Below are 19,973 nucleotides of genomic sequence, written 5' to 3'. Positions count from 1 at the left end.
AGGTCAAGAACTTGATGCCAAGAAAAACACTTTGGTTTTGGCAACCTTTACTCTCCAATAAATACTTTACTTGCTGATTTTATCAGTGAATGTGTGCTGATGGGCTGTCAGGATTTCTTCTCTTGTTTATTTCTTTGAGGCCTGCCGCCAGCAGTGGACAGTGAGGGCTTATGCTCTAACATAAGGCATGGTTCTCGCAGAGAACTTGCAGATTAGTTCAAACATCCACACATGAGTGCAGAAGTGTGAAGTTAAATGCACAACAGATGTTTAAGTCCACAATTTAAGACAAACAATTGTGTTTATATTATAAACTTATACTGGGAGCTGTTGAAGGCAAAGTACTTTTTTAGACACTAAAAGCTGGAGGGGAAACCAGACATTCTTGCAACTAACGCAGGGCAAAGTAAGTGAGCACTGGACTAGATGGACATCGGATGACTGTGAATTATTATAGGGGTCATTATAGAGTACTATAATTATAATTACGATAGTACCCTTTGTACCTTCAGAACAATCTATTAAAGTACAGTCATATTGAAGTAAACTAAGTGCAGTTGGAGTAAAGAGAAAGGATTAGTTCTGATTCAGGGTGGGGGAAGTTTCCTGGAGGAGCTCCTGTTTGTGCTGAACCTTGCTGAAGAGCGGGTTTAGAAAGAGGAGCAACGGCATCACAGGCAGAGAGCAGCCCAGGCAAAGCCTTGGTGGCCTTCAAGGACACTTACATGGTGGATTTCTCAGTCAGTAAAAGCCCTTGTGTTTGGAGGAGGGTGGTGGGCTCTTAGGAATGAGCCCTTCACGTTAACATCACTCAGAACTGGTTGTTTAAAAAAAAAAAAAAAAAGCGACCAGGTCATGACGGATGTCTTCCTGTCCTGAGTCAGATCAGAAGGGTCCATCCAGTTCAAGCCCGGTGAGGTGAGCAGGTGAAAGGGAGAGGAAGAGTGGGATGAGGCAATGTGAGAGCTAGAGTCTGAAAAGATGGGAAGAGGTGAAGTGAGAGAGCTGCTCTTATTACTCCAGGCAGCCCAGTTAAAGAAGTTGAAGGTTCCTCTTTAAACTCATCTTTATTTCTCTGTCTTCTTTCCTACTTGTGCCAGCTGGCTCAGACATGGAGCAGTTGAGACTCAAACCGGCACTCATAGGGGATGCTGCAATGCAGGTGTTGGCTTAACCCCTCATGTTACAGTGCTGGCCTCTAGTCTGTTCATTTGTTGGCTTGCTCACTCAATGCTTTTATTACATACATAGGTACAAGGTACTGTGAAGGCCTCAGATGAGTCACAGCTGTGTTATTTAAATCAGGCACCTGACCGGGTACTTTACATAGGTTCACTATTTCCCTCAAGGTCCTTCAAGGTCATTTAAAAAAATACCTATGTTGTCCATGTGAAAATTTGGTTCTAAGTGATGAAGTAACTTACACAAGAAAGGTCCCAAGCCGGGAAGTGGCAGAAAGGCATTTGAATCTATGTCTCCCTAGCCTGAAATTCCTGTCCTGGCCTCTCAGAACTGAGAGGCAGACGCTTGAGACCAGCACACCTGGCTAGTCTCACCACACCGTGATTAACTCTGCTCTTAGAGAGTTTGTAATGTCAAGGAGGAAATTAGACTTTCAGAAATATAAAGGATTATATGGCATGTCAATGTTGAAGTATAAAAAAGGATAGAATGAAAAATCATAAAGTCAAAGGCATAAGATACTAAATAAAGACTTCATAAAGGCCATGGAATTTAGTGATGGTGCTGAAAGAGAGCAGTGATGAGGCACCAAGAACACACAGGGCGTGTTTGGGAAATCCAGCTAGGCTGGCAGAGAGTGACAGAGAGAGCTGGGTAGGTCGATTGAGGTCACGTTTTGAATAGACTCTTGTCAGGCTCAGTTGTGTAATATTTCATTGAAAATGAAGCTTTTTGAGTAAAGAAAATGAAATAATCAGAAATATGCATTAGGAAAAATGTAAATGGCAGAAAGGCTAAGGCTGGGGAGAACATAACTGGGCAGTATTTGTGAAACTATTTACCCTGAAGTGAGAAGGAAGTGTTATCTAACAGGGTGGTAACCAGGAGGCTACAAAGAAAGTACAATATTGAAAAGAGATTTTGAAACATCTGGTTAGAATCTCTTTTAGAGAATCTCAAAGACAGCGCAGAGTTTTGTTCTGTGGTCAGGTATAACGCTAATGTTCTCCAGTATGTACCAGATACTGTTCAAAGTGCCTAGGCAGTGATTGCTATAGTTTAATTATAAATATTATAACTTCTTAATGCATTTTGAAACACTCTTATAACAGCTTTACTGCAATATAATTCACATACCATTACAACTCGCCCATTTACAGTGTGCAATTCAGTGTATGAGTACACACCAGTATTTTAATGTATTAATCTGGGGAGTGAACCAGCAGATGGAAGATTTCTCTCTGTCTCTCCCTCTCTCTGTATCTCTGACTTTCAAACAAATAAGCAAAAATCTAAAAAAAAAAAAAAAAAAAAAAAAAAAAGAAAGAAAAAGAGAAAAAGAAAAAAAAGGAAAGGAGGGGCCAGCATTGTGGTATAGCGGGTCAAATCTCCCTGTTGCGGCACCGGCACCCCATATGGGCACTGGTTTGAGTTCCAGCTGCTCCGCTTCTGATCCAGCTCTCTGCTGATGTCCAGGAAAGCAATGAAAGATGGTCCAAATGTTTGTGCCCCTGCTACCTACGTGGGAGACCTGGAGGAAGTTCTTGGCTCTGGGCTTCGGCTTGACCCAGCCCTAGCCATTGCAGCCATTTGGGGAGTGAACCAGCAGATGGAAGATCTCTCTCTGTCTTTATTTCTCTCTCTCTCTCTCTCTGTGTGTGTGTGTGTTTGTGTGTGTGTAATTCTGCCTTTCAAATAAATAAAATAAATCTTTAAAATAAATAAACACATGTTAGACATCTTCATTATTCTCCGTAGGAGTTTCAAAGTCCCTTTGAACACTAAGAGTGTTGGTAAGTGTGGAGGACAGGGCATGTAAAAATCAGAGCCTTAACACTCCCTGGCTGTGACTACACACTTTCAGTTTAAACTTCTCCTTCCCAACTCCTAGAAACATCTTGTGGGACAATGGTTTTATGTGGGAGACAGCTCACACTCCTGACCTAGTTAATATAATGGGTACTAGTCAGCATCATATGATGAAATGACTGATATATTGTGGGGACACGCAGAAAAAGAGGCACTCTCCTCCCCAGCCCCACTTCCTTGAGGGCATAAATTTTAGACACCTTGACAAAGAACTGACAAGATTTGATGATAGGCTAAACAAACACAGTTAATTGGAGATTCACTTCAGTTGTACTTAGAATTTACAATTTATATATGTGAATATTTACTAATGGAGAATAGTTAAATGTGAAAAACTGTGCAGTGATTTTTCTGCCAATAGAACTTGCAAAAGGCTTCGAGTTTGATTCTGTTAACTGGTTTGCACTCGAATTTCCATGTGGTAAGATTTTGTATCACCTATGAAATGACTTTGACTCTCTGAAGTAATTGATTGTAGATGTAGGATCTAATCTTCGGGAGATGAAGGATGAAGCTATTTTAGCACTTCTGTGTGAGACTCAAACTTTATTGCCCATTTGAATAGACATAACACTAGAGCCCAGAGAAGCCATTTTACTTTTTTTTGGTCTGTCAGTTCTTCCCCCTTTCCCTCTTTGTTACTGATTTTTTTTACTTACCTCAAAAGGATTGAACAAAGTATGTTCAGGAGAGATGTATATTTGTGTGTAGGTGCCTGGGATATTCTATATTTAGTATAATAATTTTCTTTCCTTTCTGTTACATAATATTATATTAAAAATTTATTTTGAAAAATATATTTATTCAAAAGGCAGAGAGGGAGGGAGGTAGGGAGGTAGAGAGGTAGGGAGGTAAGGAGAGAGAGAGAGAGAGAGAGAGAGAGAGAGAGAGAGATGGAGAATGTTCCATCTGCTGGTTTGTTCACCACCTGGCTCCAATAGCCAGGGCTGCGCCAGCCCAAAGCAAGGAGCCAGAAACTTCATTTGGGTCTCCCATGTGGGTACCAGGAGCCTGAGTACCTGGGCCATCTTCACCTGTTTTCCCAGGCTCATTAGCAGGGAGCTGGATCAGAAGTGGAGTAGCCTAGACTTGAACTAGTGCTGAAATATGGGATGTTAGCATTGCAAAGGATGGCTTAACCTGCTGTGCCAAAATGCTGACCCAGTAGTATTACTTTTTAATACTCATATGTGATTGTGACTGAGAACTTCAGCTATCCTAGACAGAGAGGGTACATTGTTGCTTTTATAGACAATAGTAGCTATGAATATAATAATAGTAGCTTGCTGTGTGCCAGGCACCATGTAACCTGCTGTTTGTGCCTTATTTCATTTGATTTCCTTAATATCTGCATGAGTTGGTACTACTATAATTGCCTTTGTGCATGACAAAATGGACACTTGCAAGGGGTAAGTGATTTACCAAGCCCCTTTCTTGCATCCAGGGCCTATTTTCTTGAGCACTATACTTACTGCCTGCATATATTGGTTCAAAAAAGAATTAAGTACATGTAGCACATTGTCTAATTCACTAACATCACATTCTGCTAGACCAGGCAAAACTGGGCAGTATTTCCTAAGCCAGTGTCTCTGATGAAACCAAGAAGCAAAAGCACAGTGTTGGTTTGGGTTATTGTTTTCACCTTAGAGGAAACCCTTTAATTTCCTTGTCTTTACAATGAGAAACCTGAACAGATATATGCTAAGGTCTTCAAAGCTGTGAATTTTTTGCCACATTAATCCAAGTGTTGACTTCATTTTCTCAACTAGGATTTAAAATGGATAGAGCCTATACAACGTACATCTTTCCTTTTTCTTCTCTTTTTAATTAAGTACTCTTCCTACTAGAATGGACATTTCTGACAGTAAACTAGTCTAGGCATGAAGGTACACTGAACAATAGTTGTTGAAAAACTGTGTGTAAAGCAGTGTTCTGGGTGTGTTGTACATACTATCTCACACTACCTCTTGTGAAATAGACATTGCTTGCTTCCTAATAAAAATAAAGTAACCATCCTATTCCTGTGAGAAAGCTGAGCTCACAGTGATTAGATAACCTGCCTGAGGCCCTGTAGCAGGTGAGTGCTCAGCTGTGATTGAATTGCAGCCTCTCTGGCTTTGCACTGGTTCTTAAACCTGCTTTTTGTTTGTTCTTAGTTAAATATTTAAGGATTTTGCATGCAAAAATGATAGGAAGAGACTTCTCCAGGGATCTTCTGTTGATCAGTTTACACCTGATAAAGATTCCGTGTGTTACATGGAAGCTGTTTTAGCAGTTCTGTGTGAGACTCCCTAAACCCTACTGTCTGTCTGAGTGGATATGATGCTGAAGCCCAGAGAAGTCACTGTTTTTCCATCTGTCCCCTTTGTCTGAGATTGAGAACTAGCCACACATGTTTGTGCAGCTCCAGTCATTTGAAGCCTCACGTGTTTTCTGACATGAGATTTTTTTTTAATCTGCTCAAGCATTTTTGACTTATTTGAGGAGGCTTAGCAAAGTGTCTGGACTTTTCTGATTCAATAATTTAGCCAAGTATAAGGAATATCATTGATAATAACAGTTCATAATTATTAATTATATTTTCTTTCAGATGAGGATTGAATCACTTTTCACTCAGCTTTTGTCACTTTCCAGGTGGAGAAACAGCAGAATTTTACCCAAGATTTACAAGTGAATCAGTTGGTGGAGAAATAACAAGCTTAGAAGTCCTTTTTCTTAGCATCATATGCTGAGTACTGAATCACGTTGAAATATTATGGTCTCATGGAAAACAAACCACTGTCCTTATGTCAATGCTGCTGCTGTTGATGATTATAATTGCAAATTATATTAACATGTTAATAATTATATATATATATTTTATTTTTGACAGGCAGAGTGGATAGTGAGAGAGAGACAGAGAGAAAGGTCTTCCTTTGCCATTGGTTCAGGGTCCCTTCAATGGCTGCCGCGGCCGGCGCATCGCGCTGATCCGAAGGCAGGAGCCAGGTGCTTCTCCTGATCTCCCATGCGGGTGCTGGGCCCAAGGACTTGGGCCATCCTCCACTGCCTTCCTGGGCCATAGCAGAGAGCTGGCCTGGAAGAGGGGCAACCGGGATAGAATCCGGCGCCCCAACTGGCACTAGAACCCAGTGTGCCGGCGCCATAAGGCGGAGGATTAGCCTGTTGAGCCACGGCGCCGGCCGGGACCGTTTCTTATTATAACACAATATTACTTTTAGTACTGAGCACAGAGTTGGGGATGGAGAAGCTGTTCATTAAATCCTTGATTTCACTGATTGATCAAGTAGAAGAATAGTTGTTACAGTACAAGGCTGTGGAATTGAAAATTTCATACAAAAATGAAATATGCTTCACTACCAGTTGTTAATCTTTTGATCATAGCATTTCTAAACAAAATGCTACATTCAACTTGAAGTTAAGATAGACAGCAAACACTGTTTTGGTATAAGTATGTCCCAAATAACGGGGCCAGTATTATGGTGCAGCAGGTTAAGCCACCACCTGCAGCACTGACATCCTATACGGGCACCAATTCGAGTCTCAGCTGCTCCACTGCTAATTCAGCCCCCTCTGATGTGCCTGGAAAAGCAGTAGAGGATGGCCTAGATCCTTGGGCCTCTGCCCCTCTGTGGGAGACCCAGAAGGAACGCCTAGCTCTTGGCTTCCACCTGGCCCAGCTCTGGCTGTTGCGGCCATTTGGGGGAGTGAACCAGTTTATGGAAGATTGACATCTCTCTCTCTCTCCACCCCTCCCCCCCTTTTTGATTCTGCCTTTCAAATAAATAAATAAAACCTTAAAAAGAAGTATATTCCAAATATTGCAAGGAACATTTTTTAATAATAAAAATATTTGTTGCTTATCTCAAATACAAATTGAACTGAGTTTCAAAGGAAGCCATTAAAAGACTCTCTTCTTAAATGCTGTAATGTAAGCCTTGAGGAAATTAAGGCACTCTAAACTCTTTGACGTCAGCCTATGTTCTAACTTGAGCCAAAATCACCTACTGTTGCCTTATCAGAGGAGCAAGCATTCCTTTCAGTATGTCAGCTAGAGACTTATTACCAAGATAATAAAAAATACCTTGAAACTAACTGCCTTCAAGATAAAAAATTCTTTAATTTTAAGAAACTCTTAAATGCCTAAACAATGTATCTGCTTTCCCCATTTATTATTCTTGCTTCTACCACTCTGTATGAGAAAGTACACTTGAGATGCCTTTGCTGGTAAGGCAGGTGATAGCCAGGTGTAGCACGTGCCCTTGGACTCCTAGAAATCTCAGTAGTGGGGGTTGTTGCATGGTGATAGTAGAATGAATCCTTTGTACTGGCAAGTCTCTGCAACACACCTTCCCATACTTCAGCCTCTGTACCTTCGATCAGTTTGTCAACCTCTGATCTAATGACTTCTTTACTTTTTTCATTAATAACCTTCTTTCTGCTTAATCCTGTGTCATGGACTTCATCAAGGAAGGGACTAATTTATCTGTATGTAGGCTCGAAGCTGAAATAATCCCTCACCTAATACTTATGCACTCCTCCTTGGGTTCCCTCACAACCTGTGCCTCTCTTTCTGTTCTGTTAATAGTGACATCCCCATTCACATGTCAGAAATCACAGCATTGTCTTTGCCCTCCCTCTAATCTGAATCTCACAAGTCAGCCTCAGAAATGTCTTTGGAGTATTTCCCCCTACACTTCCTTGGCCTCTCAGTCCCATATCTGTATTTTGGTCAAGTGCCTCCTAACTCATTTGTCTTCTTCAAATCTACCATATGTTTCTTCCTCAGCACAGACTTGATCATGGCAGTATTTTGCCTAAAGTTCTCTGATGAGTGCTTGACCTCTACTGATTATTATCCAGTCTTCCTTGCATAAGTTTCACACGCTAGCTGAAAACTATTTTCCTGCTTCTCACCACACGGTTCACTTAACCTGAACCAGACACATCATACACATTTCATCAAATCTGTTTTTCATACTTTACTTCTCTTGGGATGTTTTTATTTCCTTTTCTGTCTGCCAAATTTTGTTGCTGTTCTTTTTAATAAAAATTATTTCCTGTATAGATTTATAATTTGAGTCCCATCTCACCTTAAGTAAACCCAAATTATCAAAATCCAATTTTATGATAAACACAAAGTTGTTGATTTCAAGAACATTCACAATATAACTTATTTAATTAATGAAATTCTCAGGTATATTACAAATATAATTCTATATAGTGATCCAGCAATTTGGTTTTGGAGAAAAGACTTAGGTTGGTAAGAAAACTTGATTTAATATGCGCTCTGTTCTGCAGTGCCTCAGAGAGCAAATAGGTGTGGACAGTGTTCATCATCCAGGGACAGTGAGGTGGGAGAATGGGTGGGTAGCTCAGCAGAAATCCTGAAGTTGGACAGTGCATTCATCTTTGCTGGGCTGCTGAGCCATGTGGATCCATATTTATTATGCCTGAAGTGGGCTGAGATGACAGGAAAAGCTGTGAGCCAATGCCACTCAAGTAGGAACCCGATTCCGGGATGGAGGCTCTGAGGCAGATGCTGATGATGAATCCCTTTATGGTTTTCAGAACATCGAGCTGAAGGTTGAAGTGGAGAGCCTGAAACGAGAACTCCAGGACAAGAAGCAGCATCTGGATAAAACATGGTGAGTGTCTGAACAAGAGGAGCCCCGATGCTTCCTAGAGTCTGGCTCACCACTCTGAGAGAAGTAGATGTGGAACTAAGTTCCTTAACCTTATCTCTGACGTTTGAATGCTATTTCCAATTCGGTAACTGAAATTGGATTTTCTTTCTTTTTTGAATATTTGTTTATTTATTTAAGAGGCAGAGTTAGAAAGAGGGAGAGGGAGAGGGAGAGAGAGATCTTCCTTCTGTTGGTTTACTCCCCAAAATGGCTGCAATGGCCTAGGGTTGGGTCAGGCATAAGCCAAGAGCCAGGAGCTTCTTCCAGGTCTCCTACATGGGTGCAGGAGCCCAAGGACTTGGGCCATCTTCTGTGGCTTTCCCAGGCACATTAGCAAGGAGCTGGATGGGAAGTAGAGCAGCTGGCACTCGAACTGGCACCCATATGGGGTGCCAGTGACGCAGGCAGTGACTTTATCCACTATGTCACAATGCTGGCCCAGAAACAGTGGATTTTCATGTGCTTTCTTTCCCTCGAGTTTTCTATTACTAAGTCAGATGGACCTTGCAACAGATTGGTAAATCTACTAGATCTAAGATTATAAACTTCTTGCTAAAAAGTGATCAACTGATCAGGAAACAATGAATGCTTTCCCTTTTAGTAGAAAGAAAAAAATGCAGATAACTTTTTCAGAGATTATCAATTAATCTTCTGGTAATACTAAGGGCTGACATAATGTTGGGTGAAAGTGGCTGCACACTCATACTACTGGTAAGAGTCTGAATTAGGACATTTTTGTATGTGGCTTTTGTATGTGACCCTACCTACTGAAGTAAAAAGCAAGCATTTCCTTTGTTCAGATGGTCCTTGGAAGGACTCTGTTCCTTGTAAATTCAAGTACTAGTGTGAAAGGATACATGGATAGGATGTTTACTTCATCATTACTTGTAATGAAAAAAACGAGAAGCAACTATCCATAGGGCAATGGTTGGAGAGATTTCATCTGGGGGAATGGTTATACAATATGTAAACTATATATACAATAAGTAAAAGAATGAGTTATCTATATTATTATGGGAAGTCTTCGATTAAATAAGGAGGACGAATGCTGAGTGATGTTTACAGTTTAAACCCCTTTTCGGTAAAGATGGACAATTCTCTGTGTGAATGCTGTTCGTTTGCTTATGCATAGGGAAAAACTGGAGGATTGCACACCAAACTCTCTAACATTGCTTATGCCAGGGGAGTAAGATAATAGTTCATGGTAGGGAGAACACTTGATTATTTTCATATCCTTTAGTATTGTTAAACTGGTTACTTTTATAATTTTTAAAGTCTTAGTTTTAAATGCCAAGTATTATTAAAATATTTTCAATGTCCTGGGATAAGTATCCATTCAATGTGATCTGGAATTTCTTCTGTGTCTACAGTATTTCTTCATTCGTGGTGATAAGCCAACAAGATCAGAATTCTCAGAACCATACTCAAGTGTACACAGTATCCTGGCATCACTAAATGCTAAGGCATTATGTGGGCTGATTTTAGAAAAATTAATAATAATTGTGCATAAGTCTTATGTAATATTTGAAAAAATTTAATGTCATCCAGCTTTGATTTAGGAGGTAGGTATTGTCCTATTTTGAGAAATGAGGAAAATTAAGGTATAGAAAACCCAATTTCTCAAATGAATTGCAGAACTCACAAGTGACATCAGAAGGATTTAACTTCACAACAGTGCTAGCATCTTAAATCAAGCATTCACGGCTAACTGAGTTGCTCTGAAAACGTATAGTTTCCACTCTGGATTCTAGTCAACAGTTGTTTATTTAATTTATTAGGGATATGGAGTCAACTACAGAGACAAAATCGAAGTTGATGATTCTTGAGATTTGCCTATTTTAGGGTCTTGGGTTATTCCCTTGACTTTTGTCCCTTGTATAGTCAAGACCCTCATCCCCTCACCCTCGAAGGCTGTGTAATGACAAGGGAACGCAAGACAAGTACAGCCTTGAGGATCATGCTGAGTCATGTCCACTATCAGCCAAGAAGTCTTGTAGTCTTTAGGGAGGCTCCTGAGCCAAATAATAAAGTACCACTGGGCTTAGTACTGGATGAGCCTATAAAGGTGTAATGTGATTTTCTGTCCTGGGAAAAAGAAGATGTTTGTGGTTCTTAACAACTAGCTTTAAACAGAAATAAAACCATACCAGAATTAAAATCATTCAACACCTGATACCACCCCCAATTTTTAATCCTAAGACATCCAAGGGCAGCTGTTGTTTGCTATAAATACACTGGTGATACCTTACCCACTTTGTGCTAGGCCAGGACATTCATTCCTAGGGATATCAGAGAAGCAAAGCTCAGCCAAAACCCTGAGCATCCCCAGATTAAATGTCTGCTCTCTGCATGGGACCTTGGGAAACCTGGAGAGAACTCTGGACAGGTGGCCCAGAGTGAGAACGGCTCGTCGTGCATTACTGGTGGTGAAGAAGGACAGCATTTCTGTGGCTATCCACACAGATGTCCTGTCCCAGCGACTTAAATGGAAGGAACACTTTAAATTCAACTACAAAGAAAGGCAGGGAACTTGCAAAGCATGCTGGGGAAGCAGTCTCAATGGGAGGATGCAGGGACAGATGACAGTGAATACAGATGCTGAGTTCTGAACCATTTGATGATATCCTGCTTTCCCAATGAAGGTTCCTGCCCTTGAGTGTACAACCATTGGGCAGCCTCTAGGGAGCCAAGCACATCCTGCTTACCAAGCCACAAAAAATTAGGGTTCCTAAAAGATGACCTGCAAAGGTTAGAAAGAGCAGTTCCATAAGTAATTGCTAAGAAAAAATGCTTAATTTTTCTTCTCTTCAGTGTGACTCTGAGTTAGCCGAACATTTGCTGAGTTCTGTGTCTGGCTCTAACTGGCTAATGCTCTGTGGTTTCAGGGCTGATGCGGAGAACCTCAACAGCCACAGTGAAGCTGAGCTCCGGCGCCAGTATGAGGAGCGGCAGCAGGAGACGGAGCATGCTTGCGAGCTCCTGGAGAGCAAGATCCAGCTTCTGCAGGAGGTGAGCCATGGCTAGAGGTCTTCTTTCACCTCTTCCCTTCCCGCCTTGCCTTCTGGCAGTCACTTTGCCCATCAGTACTTTCCTTCCCAAAGCCAACAAATGTCCTTGTGTCTCAGCTGTCCTAACCGAGGTGGGGACTTGGCAGCCTCTCAGTTTGGGTTCCTTTTGCAGGAATCCAGGATAGCCAAGAATGAAGCTGCGCGGATGGCTGCTCTGGTGGAAGCAGAAAAAGAGTGTAACCTGGAGCTTTCGGAGAAGCTGAAGGGCGTCACCAAGGACATGGAGGCTGTGCCAGGAGACCAGTTCAAGTCTGACCAATATACTGAGGCCCTGGCCGGGAAGGACAAGTAGGTGCCTTTGGTGCTTGTTTTGTTGCTTACTTTTGGTCTGTTCTTGAGGCTACAAGAGCATACATTAGCCACACTGTTCCCTGTTAAGGATTGACAATGGAATTATCACCATTTCCAAGACTTTATGGCTGCATAACCAACAACTTTCCTTTTAGGGTATCCATTAAGAAAATGCACTTCTTGGCAATCAAGAACCTGATAAGTTGTAAGCAGAACAAGGAAGTAGTCAAATGGTGGCAAGAGGGAGACATGGGTTCACCTATTCAGAAAGTATCTAATAAACATTTATCTGTTATATGTCAGTTACAACATTAAGCACAAATTTTATAGAAATGAAAAACCTAGCTCCTATCACCAATAAGTGTGTTATGTGATTTTAATAAATTCTGTGACCACATGGGATGCTCTGGAAACATATAGGATGGTCATGTATTCCAGACTAAAACAGCAAGGTGCCTGCTGTGTTCTAGATGTTTGTGTCTTTCAAAAATTCAGTTGTTGAAATCATAACCTCCTAGAGATGGTATTAGGAGGTGCAACTGTTGGTAGGTACATACCCTCCTGATTGGGACATATGCCCTTATGAAAGAGACCTCAGAGAACTTGTTTTCTCCTTCTGCCATATGAGACCACAGCAAGAGTGCACCCAGACAGCAGGTAGGGTTTACTATACCTGGTAAGTGAAGAAACTGGCATTCACAAGAGTTACGTGACATGGTCTCAGTCCCTGTTGGACTCCAAACCCTGGATCTCATATAGGAAGCTATATCAATTCTTCAGAAGTTTGCTCATGGTCTTTTCTGTGTGGGAAACATTCACCATGTTTTTCACTTCTGGCAAGCTCCTGTTTTGTTTTAAAGATTTATTTATGTATTTAAAAGGCAGAGTAACAGAGAGAGGAAGAGACAGAAAAAGATCTCCCATCCAGTGATTCACTCCCCAAATGACCACAGTGATTGATGCTGGACCAGGCTGAAGCCAGAAGCCCAGAACTCCCTCAGGGTCTCCCATGTGGATGGCAGGGGCCCAAGTACTAGGGCATCTTCCACTGCCTTCCCAATCGCATTAGTGGGGAATTGGATCAGAAGCAGAGCAGCCAGGATTCAAACTAGCCCTCCCATGTGGGATGCTAGTGTCACAAGAGGCATCTTAAACTGCTGTGCCACAGCACCAGGCCCCTGGTGAACTCCTGTCCATTCTTCTTACCTAACTAAGGCGTCAAGGTCACTTCTGTGAAGGTTGTTTAAGCCTCTCTATGGCTGTTCCTGCTGCTTTATAAACATATCCATTATTGTACAAGTCTCAGAACAGTGTTGTATTTATTTTCTGATCCTCCTTGCTAGATCCCCCGAGACTTTTGTCTCATACCTGTATCCTAACAAATACTCATTAAAGGAAAAACTAATGCAAAACTCCATGAAAAATACATGCACACCTAATAAATAAATTGAAGCAGCTCATATCAGATGGTTTTGAAATGGTTTGGAGAGGAAGAGAATAGATTATCCACAAAGACGGAGGATCAAAAGGATGAGTTGGATTTGGCTTGGAAAAAATAGAGTTTCTTCTCCTCCCCTTCCCTCCTTCCTCTTCCTCTTCTCTCTCTTCCTCCTCCCTCTTTCCTCATCGATTGCATTTGTTTAATGTTTTTAAGTTTTTAAAAGTCTCTCATCCTCAGAGTTTTGTTTATCTTCACATCCTAAATTTATAATGTGTCCATGAGATTCTTACTTGAGTTTCTGGTGTCCTTTTACCTTTCTGCACAATTATTTTCCTCCTAAGGTGCACTCACACAGAAATAATAATCACAACTGGAAACATTTCATCTAGTACCCAGCACATTTGCAATGCCCTGGAAAGTGTCTCTACTACACTGAACACATACAAACATAGACAAAGCAAAGTGTGCCTTGCACATGATAGATGCTCCGTAACTCCCGAGTTGAACTTGTGATTTGTATACCTTAGCACAGCATGCATGGTCTTTTACAACTTAGTTCTAGTCTGAATTTCCAGCCTCTTCTCCAGCCATTGCCTCTGCCCTACTCCACCAGCCTCTGTTCCTGTTACCCATTCCCAAATATACATTGCGTCTTCATATCTTTATTTCTTTGTTCAAACTGCTCCTTCTGAGCTTGGAAAGCAACCCAATCTTCAAAATCTCTTCTGAGCTTCCCCTATACTGGCCACGCCAAGTGAATCACTTCCTTATTTTTCTTCCTGTAGCCACGTGGTAGCACTCAATGTTCCATATGATATAGACCTCTACTATGGTAGCACTTACTGTATTCTGGTACTGTTATTTGGTTATGTGCTGTGTCTCCTCACTCGTCAAAGCACTAGCACACACAACACACCAAAAGAATTAAAGTTTCTGCAGAGAAGGCAGTGTGTCTTTTCTAACTACATTTCCAGTCTAGTGGAACACTGAGTATGCACAGTGGTTATCTCAAAACTTTCTTGAATGGAAAAACAACCACAAAGCAAAAACTCAGCTTATGGGCCATTATTCCAAGAGTCACATACCTCTGGTTATAGATTGTGGATAGTCTTCAGGAGGTCCATCAGCCTGGTAAAGATGTAAATCAAAAGATGTTTATAACTCAAAAGTCCATTACGGGGTGAGGCAGAAAATACATGGGTTCTAAAGAAAAGATGCTAAGGGCTCCATGATTCAAAAAGGTAAAAAAACTACTGTTTTAGAGCGTGCTATCTTTGGTGTAGGCTGAAAAGTGAAGGAGATCATGGTACCATGACCATAATCGTTGTTGTTACTTTGCCTTTGCTCCAGGAGAATTGAAGAGCTGAGCCAGAGCCTGGCTGCCCAGGAGAAGCTGGTGGAACAGCTGTCTCAGGAGAAACAACAGCTGCTACACCTGTTGGAGGAGCCAACTAGCATGGATGTGCAGGTTAGGTTCAGGCTGTTACTCCTGACGTGCTTGCTTTATGTTTTCATGAGCTCTACCTTTAATATTAGTATTAGTTATCTATTGCTGTGTAACAAATTCCTACAAACTTCCAAGGTTAAAAATAAGTCTGTAGTTTTAAATACCAGTTTCTGTGAGTCAGGAGTCCAGACAGGGTTTACTGCTCAAGGTCTCATAAATCTGAGGTCAGGGTGTGGACTGGGCTTTCACATCTGGAGGGGTACCCAGGGAAGGCTCTGCTTCTAAGCTCCCCGAGGCTGCTGGCAGAATGTATTTCTGTGTGGGCGTAGAAGTTCTGGCAACCTGCCTCTTTACAGCCAGCACTGGAGATTGACAGACTTATTGCTATTCTCATTTCTAGACTCTCTTTTGAAGAGCTCATCTGATTAGCCCAGCCTTACCAATATATAACATATGTTTTGGTTAACTTGAAGTCAACTGCTTAGTCTCCTTCTTATGTCTGCAAAACTCCTTCATTTTTGTCATATGACATAGCATAATAATGCAGTGACATTGCATCAGTTTTGCAATCCACTGTTGGTTAAAATAGTTACAAGAGTGGGTGTTTAGCTTAGTGGCTAAGACACTTGCATCCACATCAGTGCCTGGGTTTAATCCTGGCTCTGCCTCCTGACTCCAGCTTCCTGCTAATGTTGATCCTGAGAGGCAGCAGTGATGGCACAAATGATTGGGTTTCTAGATTGCATTCCTGACTCCTAGCTTCAGCCTGGCCCAGTTCCAGCCATTGTAGGCATTTGGGGAGGGGACCAGTTGATGGGAGTGCTGTCTCTCTCTTTCCCCTGTCAGGCTCTGTCTTTCTGCTTCTCAAATAAATAAAATGAAATTTACAAAAAAACATGTTACAAGTCCTACCCATACTCAGGAGGTGGGAATTGCATAAAAGTGTGGATATCAGGGGTTGGGAATTATATAGGGGACCATTTTCGAATTTTGTCACACATACTGAATGATTTGTATATATATAGAATATGCGATACATTTTTTTTAAAAAAAGATTTATTTATTTATTTAAGAGCAGAGTTACAGAGAGAGAGAGAGGGAGATTCACAGAGAAAGGTCTTCCATCTGCTGGTTCACCCCCCTAAAGGCTGCAACAGTCTGAGATGGGCCAGTCCAAAGCTAGGAGCTAGGAGCTTCTTCCGGGTCTCCCATGTGTGTACAGGGGCCCAAAGACTTGAGCCATCTTCTGCTGGTTTCCCAGGCCATAGCAGAGAGCTGGATTGGAAGAGGAGCAGCCAGGACTAGAACCAGTGCCCATATGGGATGCCAGCGCCGCAGGCAGAGGATTTACTTACTGCGCCATGGCACCAAAACCAGTTCGGTTTTAATACTGAGGTGAAGACCTCCACTATAGTGAAAATACTTGTATGGATTTTCATCTACAGTGTTGCATTTTGAAATTACCTCACAGCATATTCCTCTCCTCTGTTTGGCTTTTAATTTAAGACAAAGATAATTTCTAAATGAATCCTGGAGTATATCTGTGCCCAAGCAATAAAAATAATTACCAGGTGTTCTTACAATGGTCTTAGACCAAAGATAAAATTTGACATGTGTGTTTTAATTGACTGGATCACTTATACATAGATTGGGATTAGGATAAAAAGCAGTGATAAGAATTAGTTTAAACCAATGCTTTCCAACCTTTTCCATGTCATGGCACATGTAGCCAGTGATCTTATTTGTAAAGAAGAGGGGAAAATGGGTGAAACTCCTCACCTGGATGTGGTTACTCTGGTTTCTAGGCCACAATGAGGACAGAAGTCATTAGTACGGCCACACATGTAAACTTCTCAGGCTGTGGTTCCCTTTTGGTTGGAAAGCTATGGTTAACAAACTTAAGGAATAATGCGTGTGCATGTAGTTTGACAGGTATAAATAAAAATTAAAGTTCATAGGTTTTTTGCAAGATAATTGGTGAAATATTTAAAAAGTTTCTTAAGGGTCTTTTGAATAAAAAAATCCCTTAATATGCTTTAATAAAAAAAAATTGGGAGTAAAAGGAGTTGGATTTCTATCCCCATGATTTATTAGTTGTATGACTTTGGCTTTGTCACTTCTCAGCTTCCACATGTGGAAAGACGGAAGATTAGCCCAAGTAATCCCTAAAGTCTCCTGTAATGTTAACATTTCATTGTGTTTTTAGCATCATTGGAAAAAAGTATATAGTCCCTAAGGTGAGCATTTTGAGAGAAGTAATCCTAATTGCAAATTCTGAAGTTAAATTACTCTCATTGTGCTAGTTTTACACTTCTATACGCATCATACTGACGTAACTATGTAATATACTTACTTTTTTTTTAAGAATCACTTTTTTTTATTTTTTATTTTTATTTTTTTGACAGGCAGAGTGGATAGTGAGAGAGAGAGACAGAGAGAAAGGTCTTCCTTTGTCATTGGTTCACCCTCCAATGGCCACCGCGGCTGGCGCGCTGCGGCCGGCACACTGCGCAGATCCGAAGGCAGGAGCCAGGTGCTTCTCCTGGTCTCCCATGGGGTGCAGGGCCTAAGGACTTGGGCCATCCTCCGCTGCACTCCTGGGCCACAGCAGAGAGCTGGCCTGGAAGAGGGGTAACCAGGACAGAATCCGTGTGCCCCGACCGGGATTAGAACCCGGTGTGCCGGCGCCACAAGGTGGAGGATTAGCCTATTGAGCCACGGCGCCAGCCAATATACTTACTTTTAATCATTATCTTTGGTAAGTGCTGAAATGGGTATTTATGGTTCAGTATTTGCAATTATAATGAGAGGAATTGATTTGGTATCAGTTTTCAAAACAGACTAAAGTAACAGAAAAATTATAATTTCAAAGAGACTGAATTATTTATATTCTTTCTAAGTGAATGCTTAGGACAAAAATAAATGCAGTGTCCAGAAGAGAATATTGCAGTATCAATGGGCAAAGGAAAGAAATACATCAATTCACATTTACTGTACTAATTAATGTGCTTCTTTAATGAATTAAATTAATATACTTTTTAGTATTGCCCAGTAGCTATAAAACTATTGTTATTGTTTTTACTCAACACTTTGTATATTTAGAAACCTAATCATATTGTGCTGTTGCTTCAAAAGACAGTGGTTCCCAATCTTTTTCATAGACAATTCACTTTCATGGGAAGTAGTTATACATCTATGGGACTCTAACTAACCAAGGCCACTCGTAGTTGGAGGCGATTGCCCATGGCCACCCCAGGACCCAGCCGCCACCCTGAGAGCTCAGAGGCTCAGCATCTCTGCAAACGGTGGACCACTCTGAGGCCCACTCTGCTAGAATACCCAGGGTGAAAAGCTCTGCCACAGGCGGACTCTGTTGTGGTCCCCGTGGGGTGGGTGATAGAAAGCCTCCCACAGCTCTTAGTTTCTTGTCTCTTTGGATCTGTGGCTTATGAAAAAATCGATTTGGGCCCCAAAGACTGGTGGTTTGTGCAAGATTGTTTTATAGTATCATTTCTAAAGCAGCCTTCAGTGGCCTGGACAGAGAATGCAGCCTTTGAGTAAATGCCCAGATAATCCTGTGAAAACTTCCTTCTCCCAGTGTCTTCAGAGCCCATGATTTTGATCACTGTGTTTTCTATTTTATAATCAGTGGCCTAGATTCAAGAAAGAAATTCTGAAGTGGTTTTTGGAATATCTTGGACCTTTGAGTGACACTCGAGTGATTCAGATTGACTTATAGAAGTGCAAGGTCAGAGAAAGAAAATTGGTTCTTTCTGAGGATGTCAGTGTGAAGTTCCCTGACTTTTTCCTTTTTTTTTTTATGATTTATTTTATTTATTTGAAAGACAGAGTTACAAAAAAATTTTTTTAAAAAGTAAGAAAGACAGAGTTACAGAGAGAGGTAGAGACAGAGAGAGAGGTCTTCCCTCCGTTGGTTCACTCCCCAGATAGCCGCAATGACCGGAGCTGCGCCAATCCGAAGCCAGGAGCCAGGAGCTTCTTCCGGGTCTTCCTCATGGGTGCAGGGACCCAAACACTTGGGCCATCTTCTACTGCTATCCCAGGCCATAGCAGAGAGCTGGATTGGAAGAGGAGCAGATGGGACTAGAACCAGCACCCATATGGGATGCTGGCACTTCAGCCCAGGGCTTTAACCAGCTGTGCCACAGCGCTGGCCCCTTTTGTTTTTTAAAAGGTTTATTTATTTATTTGAAAGGCAGAGCTACAGAGAGGTAGAGGCAGAGAGAGAAAGAGAGAGAGAGAAAGAGAGATCTTCCATCCACTGGTTCACTCCCTAGCTGGCCACAACAGCCGGAGCTGTGCTGATCTGAAGCCAGGAGCCAGGAGCTTCTTCTGGGTCTTCCTTGCGGGTGCAGGGGCCCAAACACTTGGAACATCTTCCACTGCTTTCCCAGGCATAGCAGAGAGCTGGATCAGAAGTGGAGCAGTGGGGATTCGAACCAGTTCCCATATGGGATGCTGGCACTGCAGCACCACTACACTACACCCACTACACCACAGCACCAGCCCCAGTTTCCTGTCTTTTAAGTAGGGAAGCAGAAGTGTGCCAGAATGAGCTCATGTCCTAGAATTTGAATCCCGGCATCACTACCTTTTAGATTCATGGCCTTGGACAAGTTACATAACTCCTCCAAATACAGTTTCCTCATCCATTAAATAGGGATAACATACCTAATGTTCAGCTGTTTTTAAGGATTAGAAATAATATATATGACATACATAGCGTATTGCTCAAAGTTTGATAACTATTGTCTTTATGCCTAGTAACCATCTAGAAGAGTATAAGGCTATTTATTTATTTAGCCAGGCAGAGTTAGACAGTGAGAGAGAGAGATAGAGTTATAGACAGTGAGATAGAGACAAAGAGAAAGGTCTTCCTTCTGTTGGTTCATTCTCCTAATGGCTGCTACAGCCAGCGCTGCGCTGATCCGAAGCTGGGAGCCGGGTGCTTCCTCTCGGTCTCCCAT

General features: G+C 41.7%; 1 protein-coding gene across 4 annotated transcripts in view; it reads left to right on the top strand.

Moving 5' to 3' along the window:
* The window catches only part of LOC133760110 (myomegalin-like), a 228,226-nt gene that overhangs the window by 107,260 nt on the left and 100,993 nt on the right, over positions 1-19,973 (top strand). For 3 of the 4 annotated variants that reach the window (XM_062192092.1, XM_062192085.1, XM_062192090.1), the window contains exons 5-8: positions 8,623-8,699; positions 11,624-11,747; positions 11,919-12,094; positions 14,889-15,006. In XM_062192092.1, coding sequence (XP_062048076.1) covers positions 8,623-8,699; positions 11,624-11,747; positions 11,919-12,094; positions 14,889-15,006 — 495 coding nt within the window. Of the gene's footprint in view, positions 1-8,622; positions 8,700-11,623; positions 11,748-11,918; positions 12,099-14,888; positions 15,007-19,973 lie in introns of those variants that run through there. The other variant, XM_062192087.1, reaches the window with a different exon arrangement.

Source organism: Lepus europaeus, chromosome 5 (assembly GCF_033115175.1).
Source record: "Lepus europaeus isolate LE1 chromosome 5, mLepTim1.pri, whole genome shotgun sequence".
Classification (NCBI taxonomy): Eukaryota; Metazoa; Chordata; class Mammalia; order Lagomorpha; family Leporidae; genus Lepus; species Lepus europaeus.
Note: the sequence above shows the minus strand (reverse complement) of the source record. Positions and strands in the feature narration are given on the sequence as shown.